Below are 12,357 nucleotides of genomic sequence, written 5' to 3'. Positions count from 1 at the left end.
TTTCCACGGAGAAGGTTTATAAGCTATGCCCATCCCTTTCCCGATTCAGGATTCCGCCCCACTGGTTACAGAAATACCCGTAAGAAATGCATTGCAGCAAACATATGTTAACGTCTTTTCAAATTTTTAATCAGCTGTTCTTTGTAAACATATATTACACTTATAGTTTTAAAGCATAGAGTAAGCTTAAGAGAAACGACAAATTTTGTTTAAACTGTTTTTGCAATCACTGTTAAACATAGACTTTACTATCCAGATAATACAATTCAAATTTGACGTAAAAATTCACCTTTAACTGCAATATTTATTTAATATAAACCATGCTCATGCTTGATCAGAAGAGTAATGCAGATATCATAATTACTATCTTACGTTGGCTACAAATATAAAGAATGTTATAAAATCAACCTTAGGCTAGTTGTTTTTTTTGACAGAAGTATGGTTCTCAAAACTCCGTGTGTACATATTCTCTCGATCGAGACAACAAAGCAAGCTCAATCGTGGCATCGGAGATATAACTAATTTAATCTAAAATTTATTATAGTAAAAAAAAAATTTACTAAGTAATATAAGGACTTCGGTTCTTAAGATTTGCGTGCGAAGCCGTGGGTAACAGCTAGATAGAGGCAGGAATATGGTACATACCTTCATAATACGCCCAAGAGGCTCACGATGGAACGACTATCAATTATCTCAGCAATGTTTAGAATGTGATAGAAAAAGAATAAGTGAATATAGTGTACTGTTTTCAACGGGAAATTGCGTGCGAAGCCGCGGGCAACTTTTGCAAAAAATTATTGAAATGCGCAGCAAAGCGCGCCGGGCCCGCTAGTTTTGATATAAAAAAAACCTGTTCCACTGATCATACTCTCCCCATATTACTTAATATGATCAATATTTATTGCTTGTTTAGGTCGTATCAAATATACAATTAAAACTCTTGATGTACTAAGTCGCATCCAAATTTGTCAAAGCATTATAAATATTATACTATATTATTGTACTATATTATATCCGGTTTTAAGAGTTGACAGCAAACTCAGAGTTTCATGAATGTAGATTACTCATAAAACAAAGTAATAGACTTCATTATGAAAGAACTGTTTCAATTATTACCATGTAATATACCTTCTGGTGATGTTTTTAAACTGTACTATTTTTCCATGAAGTATGATATAATAGGACTGCCCGAAGACCAAGTGCCAGAGAATAGGTTTTGTGGCCAGTTCTTGAATCAAAGAATTATGAGAGATATTGGGGAAGATCTTGACCATATTATATGTATTTTAGTAAAATGTCATGATTTAGCTTTGAAGTCATTTGGCTACCGGTGTTAGACAATTCTTTTATAAAATTGTATTGTTTAATAAATAGTATACCTCATTGGCTAATTGAAACATATAAAGGCTATAATAAATGAATTATGAAAAATTACCTGATTTATGTATTTATTCAAATATATTACTTGAGTCGTCCAGTTTCAAAAGGCAATATGTCCATCTAAACTAAATTTTCAGGAATGAAAAAAAACTGTCATTTGTTTATGTTGCATTTGGTAAATTTCATTATTATACTAAAAAATCTACAGAAAAATACTTCATTTTATGTATTAATTGTAGACAAATCCAAATTTAATTACGTCCTTAATTCCATAAAAACCTTTGGACATAATGCGTTTTGCAGCAGTTTGCTGGACAAAATAAAATCACTTTTGCAGCATTTTTTTTATTAAATCAGTTTTGATTAAATTTTTATAATACTAGTAATATTTTGTAAAAAATATAGGTGAGTAGTTATTATACTCTTAAAATGGAATTTGTGGTGAAAACAAAATAATACATTAAAGATAGATTTATTAAAAAATATAATTTATTTACAATAAGATGCATTTATGTCAATGTAATTAAATTGGAATGTCCGCATTTTCCTCTTGGATGTCCCCAAAATCTGAATTATCAGTTTCTACGTCTTGTGCAGCAGTTAACCGTAGCTGTTCTTGCTGATTTAAAACATTACGGAAAAATCTCAAGTCGTCTCTTCCACACCAATTTTTCGTGAAATGTTTTGAAAGGAGTGTTTTAATATCATTCAACTTTGCTTCTTTTAGAAGGACTCCTTTTTCAATAACTGTAGGGTTCAAATTCTTTACAGTTTTCCCTCACTTAGCTATACTTTTGCCTTCTCCTGTATTTTGGTTGTAGTGCAATTCCCCTCTTACTACGCATCTATCAGGATTGTTTTTTGTTCTTGACACAACAATCCGTTTACAAGGCTGCATTTTAAAATGCCAGCTTGCAGGTTTTTTTTATTGCCTCTGCAACAGTACTCTTCCAATCTAGAACAGGACAGTCATCCCCCAAATGAATAACTGTTGCGTGTTTTTGAAAAATTTGGATATAGTCTTCATCAGTCAGTAAGGTATCATGTTTTTTTATATCTTTTTCAATTTTCCCAAAGACTTTGTCCGGAGGGATAAATTAATGGCCAACAACAGGGAATATAATTTTAAGAGTAGGTGGAGCATCACATAATAAAAAACTTTGACATCACGCCAATCATTATTGAATTTTTATTTTGACCTCCGCAACCATCAGCAAGTAGCTTAATGGTGCGGATACCTGTCAGGTCAAGCACCTTTAATCTGTGATACACAGCGGATGCTACTTGGCAAGACCCCTTTTTGAATTCATTTTCAAGCCAAATATATGAAAATACATTGTCTTTTGAAAGACGCTCAGGTCCTTCAGAAGGTCCCTGACAAATGCAAAAATTGTAAATATACGTTTGCCGTAGATAATATGCAGACTGATCTGGAATTTTAGGTATTACTTGATTTTTCTGACAGTAAAACTTTTAATTTCATAATCATTTTCAGTTCTTACTTGCTCATAAAAAGCATCAGCCTTTTTTTGTGTATAATTAACTGTGTTTTAAGGGTTTGATTCCTATCAAGGTCTGTACAGATTTTCATTTCTGCTTTCAGAGACAAACAAGTTGCGCAACAATTGATCACTGGAGCCCCAAAACCGATATTGTAATGGGTGTTACAAAAGTTACGAAAAAAAATCATATTGTACATTAAAATCATTTGTACATGTAGCTTCATACTGATTACATAGTTTACGAAAGCTCAAGTCACTTGAAAGGTATTGCCGGTGGACATTTTTCCCTCTGCAATAATGGCTCTCTAGAACTGGAACAGAGTCTATAAAAGCCTTTATAGCTTTCTTCCTAGTTAGGATCTGACCTGATTTTTGTCTCCTCCTCTAGTTTCTACTGGTTCAGTTCCGCTTTTTAAAAATTCTCTACACAGTCTATGATCAAATCCGTATTATTTTCTCTTGAATTTTAAAATGATAATCTAAACTTGTTGCAACAAGTTGGCTGTTAATTTTCCTTTAAAAATTACTTAACATCAATACTTTTGTACATTATGTAGTTTTATGTTGCCAACTAACATTATCTTTTACATGCTGTTAATTTATTTTGAGTTTATGCATTTTTAAACTGTAATACTTATAAATGTTAATGCATTTTATTTATTTGGACATAAATAATAATGTACAATTTTTAGAAATCATATTTGTATATTTGTTGGCTCAATTATAAATAAAAAATTGATTGTTGATTTTTAATAGCACAGTATAAAATAAAATAATACATATCACTTTATTATATGTTTCATCAGTAATGATAATAGAGTACTGGTAATTGGCCGAGCATTACATCACTCGAGGAACTGGAGAAATGTAATTTCTATCTGTCTATCCAACTATAGTTAGAGAACGAACTGACCTAGAAACTGAAATCAAGAATGCAGTTTCATTTCTATTTAGGCAATATCGAGTTCGATGACGGTGCATGTCATTCCATGGGATTTGGCTGAGCGCAAAGAAACTTATCGCTCAGTAGGCTGACACAATTTCTATTTTACATGCCTAAGGAGAGGAGATGTAAAAATATCTTTTCTCGTTGATTGTCTGTCTGTCTCTCCACAAGATATCTCAAGAATAAAGGAGCTCTGGATTTGAAATTTTTCAAGCAATCTCAGCCTGTTACGTTTTAATGTACTACTTCCATGTTCATGGTTGCAAAACTTGAGTCTTAATTTAAATTGTCTAAAAGATAAAATGTTATACTTCAGGATTTTATAGTATTACAGGTAATTTGCACCTTGCAAATTCAAGTGCAAACACTTGATGAGGGAATTTTGTATTTTACAGATCAGCAAAGCCGTGTTATTCCTGACTAATAAGAAACTGGTCCAGCAAGATCCACACCATCTGAGGATGTTCTTATTAAAAAAGGATTAACAGAAGATGAAGCCTCAATGGCATTCCAGCGAGCAGAAGTCATAAAATCCGTAAGTAGCAGTGTAAAAATTTAAAAAACTAGTCAATCTCTGTTTATGGATTTGTGTGTAATTTGACATTGTATGTATATTTATGAATGAATGTGGGGTTAATAGGTCTGTACTCCACTGACACCTGAACCCTAGATGACCTGTAGACTCGTAAGATAACACTCTATATAATATCAATTGGTTTTGTGACTGTTATTGAATATATTGTACCCATTTATAAAGAGAGATATGATAATATTTAAATTAAGAATTTATTGAGTATTTTTAAACTGATGAGTAAATTAGTTACAGGTCTTACTCTGAGTGGTGAACTTAAAATCAGTCGCTTATTTTTAACCCTTTAAGGCGTATGGACGTCATGTGACGTCTTCCTTTGATAGGCTAAAATGAGTCCTGGGTGAAATCCAAAAAAAAATACCAAAAGAAGTAAAAAATTGAAATCTTAAAAATCTCTTAAAAAATGTTTATTTACATTTCAAAGCTTAATAAAAAAGGATTACGTGTTCTACAAGTCAATATTTCAGTACTTTTTTCAAAATCAAATGTCTTATTTCCTCACTACAGCAGACTAATCAGTATTGTCTGCCATTTGGACAACAGTAACAAACTGGATGGTTGCTCAACAAATATGTCACTTTCACAAGATAAATATGGCCACAGTATGCAGTATACAAGGAATGGCTAGTATAATGTGGCGGCATATTCTGACAGCAAAGTGATGCGCGCGCGCGATGCGACCTTGAGTCGGTGGCTTCTACCTGGTCTCTACTATGATCTGGTGGTAAAACCAGATTACAAGTGAATGCAAGCACAAACATGGAAGTTAAATATGTTACCGATAGATGAAACCACTTTACAGACAAATATACCTAAGGGCAATCAGTAATAGCAATGCATTTACGATAATATAAAAATACAGAGGCTTAATGTCATATGACGTCCTTACTCACTATGTAGAGTTTACACACTCTCCTTAAAGGGTTAACTAAAAACATTTCATCTTGTAAAGATGTTCAGTTCGCTTAGGATTGGTAAGTAGAGGATAGGAGCCGCCTCCTGTTGAGATCCCAACAGGAAGGATGGTGAGGAATTATATATCAATTATGTCACCTCTGAAGGAGAGACCTGCTCTGTTCCAGCCTCTGTATTCAAAGCGGGCATGGGCCAGCACTCCCTCATATATAGGCTAGTAACAGCCTCTACCTAAGTGAGCTACACTCCTCAGGAGGGTTCACTTCTAGCTGGTTTATACCTTCCACTTAAACATATAAAGAGTACAGAAAAAACGTGTGTCACCTAAATCTAAGACGATCCTATGGATGTACAGGAGCAGCATATTAACTCAAATGTAGAGATATTGGTTTCCAAAGGTAGATCGATAGGTCTAGTTTTTAGAAACTATTTTTTAAAATAGTTTTTAAAATAGTTTTTAAAATTCTATTTTAGAATTCATGGAGCTCCATAAGTGTCCAACGTTAAGACAAGACAATATCTGCCAACACAAGCTACCACGCCCTGGTCTAAGAGATGGCTTTCTAATCTAATCTGTTATTATTGTTATCTTAATCTGTGTGTTCACTCTATTGGCAAATAACAGAAGCTGTTTCTAGTAATCATTGTGGCATGGCTGATATTTGCAACAACATTGACAGATTCGTTTGTGTTCCAGCAAAGTGTGCAGGCTGAGTACTCCCAGTCTCTTGTTCATCCCGCAGCTGCCGCCTCCTCTACTCCCCCCTGCTCCAGTGACATCGGTTTGGTCAACCGTTCATAATATCATCACCACAGTCACGTCTATAGGGGGAATCTTGTACGCCCTCTACTGGCTTTGGAAAGTAAGTAGATCAATCTGTAATGTTCAAGAGCCGTTTGATAAGCCCTAGGAAAGTCAGGGAGTCCTGCAGCGTTTTAAGAATATTTTAAGTTAGTAGATTTCCTGGGCGAAATGACACCGGTTGTTGGCCATATTGGATTATTTGTACTGTAAGTAGTGCTCGTTTGAATCATTTAACGTTTTATTGACTCAGTTGTGCGTGTTTCAGACTTACATATCACCTTGGTTATTTGGCTGTAAGCCAAAGAAGAAGCCAATAGAAGCTTCACTGTCAGATCTGGAGGCCGCAGTAGGCAACTGCGTAACTGATATACAGATTATCCGCACTAGCCTGGATACTCTGGCGGAACAGAAGGCTTCAGAGTTGACACAGGGAGTCGTCGTGTCACGGATACAAGAGGTCAAGTCCGAGATTGGGAGCCTCAAGGCGCTGTTGTTGAACAGGTGAGTTTATAAATTATTTACCAATTTGAGACAATATCTGTAGAGTTTATGCTTTATTTACAACTATTAATTGATCTCCTTTGAATGCTCATCAGTTTACTGATGGTAGGAGCATTTATCCCATGAATACAAATACGTCAACGTCTAGTTTATTTTGCTTTGATGTGAAACTTTCACTGTGGTAAAACACACATATTACGTGTTCTCAGTGTGATGCCAGTTATGAACTGTATCATTAATCTATTAAATATTGTTATAATGAATCTTTATCAAGTCTTTATACAATAATATAGTCCCATAAACTATTGTAATTGTACACTTTTTAATGTTACCTATTTTCTTTATGTTTATCTGAAATCCAATATTAATTCTTAACACCTTCACTGCGGTCATATATAGAATGACACAGACTACTCTCCATACTATTCTGCTCAGTAAAGCATCTGCCGCATCTAGCCATAACATTCTCCTGATCATGCTTCAGCTGTGCATGGAAGGCAGTTGTTTTCCATTTCTATGCAGTTATGTATTTGAAATGCATGCCTGACTGAAGTGCAAACAATAAGTAATTCTTTATATTGGGGCGCAAAACACGTAGCCAGGGATAAAGTCATCCACAAGGGTTCCCAAGTACATAAACACATTCCCCCTGTGTTAATGACTATTAACCTTTCCAGCGTTATTGACGCGGGTCCACGGCGGGCCACTACAAGCTCAAAACGTTATTGCCGTGGATCCGCGTTTTTGCATTCTTTATTTTCTTACTGCTATGTTAGTTGAATATTTTGCCGCTAGATCGTTCTGGTAGTCGAGCGACAAACAGACGGGTTGCCCTGCCTCGAATTCTATTACAATGGGAGTGGCAGTGGCTTCTAAATTCGCCAAACACTGTCTAGCGGGCTTACGCCCCGTGGCATCCACAAAGTCATTGACGGGAGCTCCCGTCAAGGCATCTAGCCAGTTAGTTAGTGAGAAGCGTCCGGTACACGCACATGTATTTCGGTTATCGCTAATTTTCTGTTGTGTCCTATTCTTTTTAAAGTAAATTATTAATATTATATACAGCAGTGTCCAGTGTTTATTTAGTGTTTTTTTACCATTATTCGTGTGCAATGGCGAATCCAGACGATTCGGAATTTGAAGATTTGGTAATTCTGAACAATTACTTGGTCAACCGCATATTTTACTACGGTCATAAGGATGTTGCCAGAAAGCAAGAAACATAATTTCAAGCCCCACAGGGCCGTCCTACAGGTTGCAGAGCGATAAGAAGGTTCAAAGTCCACGCGATAACAGTGGCTGCGGGAGACGCACGGAATGCCAGTTGTGACATCCCGCCACCAAATAAACACTCTTTGTCTACTTTTATATTTTTCTAATTTTATTAGTTTGTAATATAGTATATGTTTATCTGTAAAACTGTGTTTCATTCCCCTACTTACTGAATAAATGATACAAAAATTAGTGACAACTATACTGCTATTCTACAATATTCTCAAAAGTTAAAAATTAGCCTAGGAAATCCAAAAAGGGCTAAAAAAATTTTATTTACCATTAAATAACTCTATTTTGAGATACAGAAACAAAAATAAATTTAACTTTACACATTGGAAATTAAAAAAAATTTTAACTTAATCAAAGATCAGGATCAGTTTTTTATGACGCTTAAAGGGTTAGTCTTCAAATCATTAGAGTAAAAAGAATTTCCAGGAACAAACAAGAAACATTAGGCTAGAGTTATGTAGATTAGAGATCAATTGTTAACGTACGGTTTTGTTCAAAGATTTCCCACCACCAGTATTTTTACAGTAGTAAATAGTGTATGTTTAAATACGAGGGCAGTCGAGAAAGTAACAGACGCTTTGAAACTAAAAAATTAACGAAACGGAGACAATAACAATTTTTATTATTTACCTTTTGAAGGTAAACTCTTGGACTATTTTTCTACATCATCGCGATTTAAATTAAGACGTTTTTCTTAACGTGGTACAAGCTTTTCAATAGTATCTCTGTCAAAATCTGCCGCCTGCGAGTTAAACCACTGGTTTACTACACCAGCACGCAGTTCAGTGTCAAGTCGTTGTGTGAGGAACCATGTCTTCATTGCTGGGAACAGGTGATATTGGCTCAGGGCCAAATACGAGCTGTATGACAGATATTGAATTGAAAACTTCCCATTCAAGAGCTCTTGGGTATGATTGGCCATGTGTGGACAACCGTTGTCATGGAGAAACAAAATTTTCTTCCTTAGTTTTTCCCGACGCTTGTTTTGTATCACGCATCTTAAGTTTCTGAGTGTTTGCCAATACCTTGCTGAGTTGACAATCTGGCCACATTCAAGAAAATCAATGTAAATCACTCCATGACCGTCCCAAAACACAGTAGCCATGATTTTTCTTGCTAACAGTGTTTTCAAACACTTCCTTGGTTTCTTGAGTGAGTGCATGTGTCCCCATTTCATTGACTGCCGTTTGGTTTTACAGTTGATGTACTTTACCCAAGTCTCATCACTGGTTACAATACAATAGATGACTTGGTGTCCACTTTTGTCATAGTCTTCCAGAAATGTCAATACTGCAGCAAGTCTCTGTTTTTTGTGGTCTTCCGTTAGGATTTTCGGAATCCAACTGGCACAAAATTTGTGGTAGGCCTATCCAAGTTTATGTGAAATTGGGGGGAAATATTCTGAGAGTTCCGTAATCTTGAAATGACAATTTTCACGGATTGTTTCTTTGATTTCAACACAGACTGATCACTCACAAGACTAGGCCTACCACTACAATGCTCATCATGAACACTGGTTCGTCCATTTAAAAAATCAATAAACCACTGCCTCACTCTACTCTTTCACTCATTATTACAATAGGCAAAATGTACAATGTACCACAGTTGGTTGCATACTGACTATAGAAACACTCTGACACCAACGAGATGGCGCTAGTCCCGCCCACTACTGCCCCATGTCAAAACATCTGTAACTTTCTGGATAGCCCTCATATACGCCATTACGTATCATGGCAATAAATAATATTTGATTTCTTCCATACTAACAATCATATCTTATTTATGGATTTATTTTTCCTGATAGTAAATTATCTTCTACGTATTGTTATTGTGTAGTAGTAAGTAGCTGTTGAGTTAATTTTTAAAATCTGATAATTTTTTCATTACGTTATATTTAATTAAATTTTAAATTGATTTAAAATCATAATAGGATTATATACAAGGATAATATAATCCTAATTTTTTATAATAGGATTATAAAAAAGACAATACTAAACCATGACTTGAAAGAAATTTTGATGCTCTACTTCTTCACTTTAATCTTTACCATTCACAACTAATCAATCTTATGGCTGTTTGGTTTAGAAGTCAGTTTCCTGCAACTCCAGCTCCGCTGGGGATTCCTGCCTGGCAGCTGAGAGGAGAGGATTCCACCCACATAGAACCTCGTGAACGGGAGGAAGGAGGCTCGGGAGGTTCTGGGTCGCCCGCCAACACCAACGGCAGTGACAGTAGTCTGGAGATCGTCAAAGATCCAAACAACCCGTGAGGAGACCCGTGAGATGTGACAGCACTGTGCTCGTTCCTACCGATACACTGGTCTCAGATCGAATTTATCTCATTGTTTTGTATATACTGCATTCTTGTGTGGATGACACGAATATGAGAGTAAATGTTAAATCATCGTCATTGTATTAATTTCATTTTTATTTACATTCGAACCTTGTTTTCCGCTTCTCATTATTGATTTAGTTAAGTTGTTGTCCTTCCAATCTTTGGTATCCATATTATATTCCATCAGTTTATTAGGTTAATAATTAACAGACCAGTTCGGTTGTAGGTTAAATTGTTTTTGAATGGAATTGTTATAGAGATTTTCAGTTTGTAGCGTGTTCCTTTCAGTTATAGGTCAGAACTTGGCTTCTAAAACAGGTGAGCTAGAAAAATAAAAAGGTAAAATACTATTTCAACATTGTAACAGTAAACATTAACATATACAATGTAGTTTTTATTACGTTGACAGAGCCCTCTATGCTGTGTGGCCAAATGATTTTTGTTTCCTAGAAATAATTTAAATGAGATGCGAATTAGTTGTTTTATAAAATCTCCAGTTACCAGATGCTCCAAAGTTTAACAGAATCAAGACAAGAATTTATAGATGTACTCTTGATTGTTTAAAAAAGTACTAATGAAGTGAAATCTGTTTTTTTTTTTTTTTTCAAGAAAAAAGTTGTGGAAAATTCCTAGCAAGTATAGTGGCTTATCCTGAGGTTTTATGGGATATTCCAAGTCTATCTTCTCCATCCCCATCTGTTAACTTCAAACAGTTCAGAATTTTCAAATCTTCAGGTATTTGTAATAACAACACATTAGAATATTTTGGCAAATTTCTAAATTACCCACTATCCTTGAAAATATATTGTAGTGGCATCTTATAAATTTTTAATGAGATTAACTATAGATTAATACCTCAAACTAAAAGCACTCCTGTATCTAACAATACTAAAAAAAACTAATTTCTGCCCGCTATGGCCAAAATTGGTACCATTTAAATGAAGATCTTACTTTGATCGTGTGCTATGTTGGATAGTATAGAGTTCACTTGGAGATCTCTAATTTTAACCGTTATTGTTTTTTATCAAGCCCTTTAAAATGGGGTGTCACACATTGGGATTACTGTTTAAGATCTTTTACTTCTACAAATTCTAATTATTTTATGAGAGGTAATCGTTTTCTAATAGTAACCCTATCATATAACACCTCATTTTTCAAATCTTTATAAAAGAAGAATAATGGTTTGTGTGGTGTGGATGGTTTTGTCTGATCAAGACAATATATATCTTATTTGACATGTTACTCAATAGGTTGCCCCACTTAAAAATTTAAGAGTTGTCCTTTTACTCCCATTTGGAAAGTGAGAGATAATTTTGAAATCCATCAATAAATTCCTTGAGTTATGTTATTACATATCCTTAAAAAGGTTTGAAAATTCTCGTTCAAAATTTAGGTGTGGTATGTATGGTTCACTCAGTATTTGTTACACTGCTAATAATTTAATGTTTATTACCAGTAATAACTTACTAAAATGTAGGAATGTAACATTAAAAGTACAATAATTTATAAATAATTCTAAATGTGTAATGTAATGTAAAGGAATGAATATATGTATGTGACTTGTTTACTTGTGTCATACCCAAGCTCTGCTGATGAATGTTTTGTTTAATCCAACATTTTTAAAATTGGTTGGAAATTGTTATATTTTTTCTTATTAATAAAACATTATGGGTTCTTATCTAGATAAAGAAAATTAATGAAGCTTAAATTGCTAAACATATTACTTACTGAGGGTTGCCATAAATAAGTAGGCTTATCATAGTTAACATTGGCTAATAGTGTAAAGCTTGGTCCGTAAACACAGTCAATAATTCAAATTTGTATACTATTCCTAATTCAATGAATATAGGTACTTAAAAAAATATCTGAAGCAAAAAATGTTGAAGGCCATTGCCTGCAGATAAGAACAAATATATGATTTAAATATAACTGAAATCTCCAGTAAATAAAGTTAAAGATTTAAATTTTTCCTCTTAGTTTTAGTATTTTATAATATACTTTAATGTTTATATGAAATCAAAATACAGAGTTATATTCCAAAGTTGTTTCTGATACTAGTGGTATAAATTTTAACTCTGTGGTGGAATCAAAAGAAAAT

The 12,357-nt window shown here is 34.3% G+C and overlaps 1 protein-coding gene across 1 annotated transcript; it reads left to right on the top strand.

Annotated features, from left to right (window-relative positions):
• The first annotated feature begins 5,466 nt into the window (after positions 1-5,466).
• On the top strand, positions 5,467-10,334 carry LOC124366704 (peroxisomal membrane protein PEX14-like). The gene is made up of 4 exons (XM_046823302.1): positions 5,467-5,507; positions 6,033-6,198; positions 6,406-6,641; positions 10,011-10,334. Exons 1-4 carry the CDS (start codon positions 5,467-5,469, stop codon positions 10,192-10,194), a joined length of 627 nt encoding a protein of 208 aa, XP_046679258.1. The 3' UTR covers positions 10,195-10,334.
• Positions 10,335-12,357: the final 2,023 nt, after the last annotated feature.

The sequence above is a fragment of the Homalodisca vitripennis genome, chromosome 7 (genome assembly GCF_021130785.1).
Source record: "Homalodisca vitripennis isolate AUS2020 chromosome 7, UT_GWSS_2.1, whole genome shotgun sequence".
In the NCBI taxonomy this organism is placed as follows: Eukaryota; Metazoa; Arthropoda; class Insecta; order Hemiptera; family Cicadellidae; genus Homalodisca; species Homalodisca vitripennis.
This window is presented reverse-complemented; position numbering and strand designations above follow the sequence as displayed.

Coding starts and splice junctions, on each gene's coding strand:
- LOC124366704 (XM_046823302.1), top strand. CDS start 5,467: ATGTCACCTCTGAAGGAGAGACCTGCTCTGTTCCAGCCTCT. Junction 6,199..6,405: donor CCCTCTACTGGCTTTGGAAA/GTAAGTAGATCA, acceptor TGCGTGTTTCAG/ACTTACATATCACCTTGGTT. Junction 6,642..10,010: donor AAGGCGCTGTTGTTGAACAG/GTGAGTTTATAA, acceptor TGTTTGGTTTAG/AAGTCAGTTTCCTGCAACTC.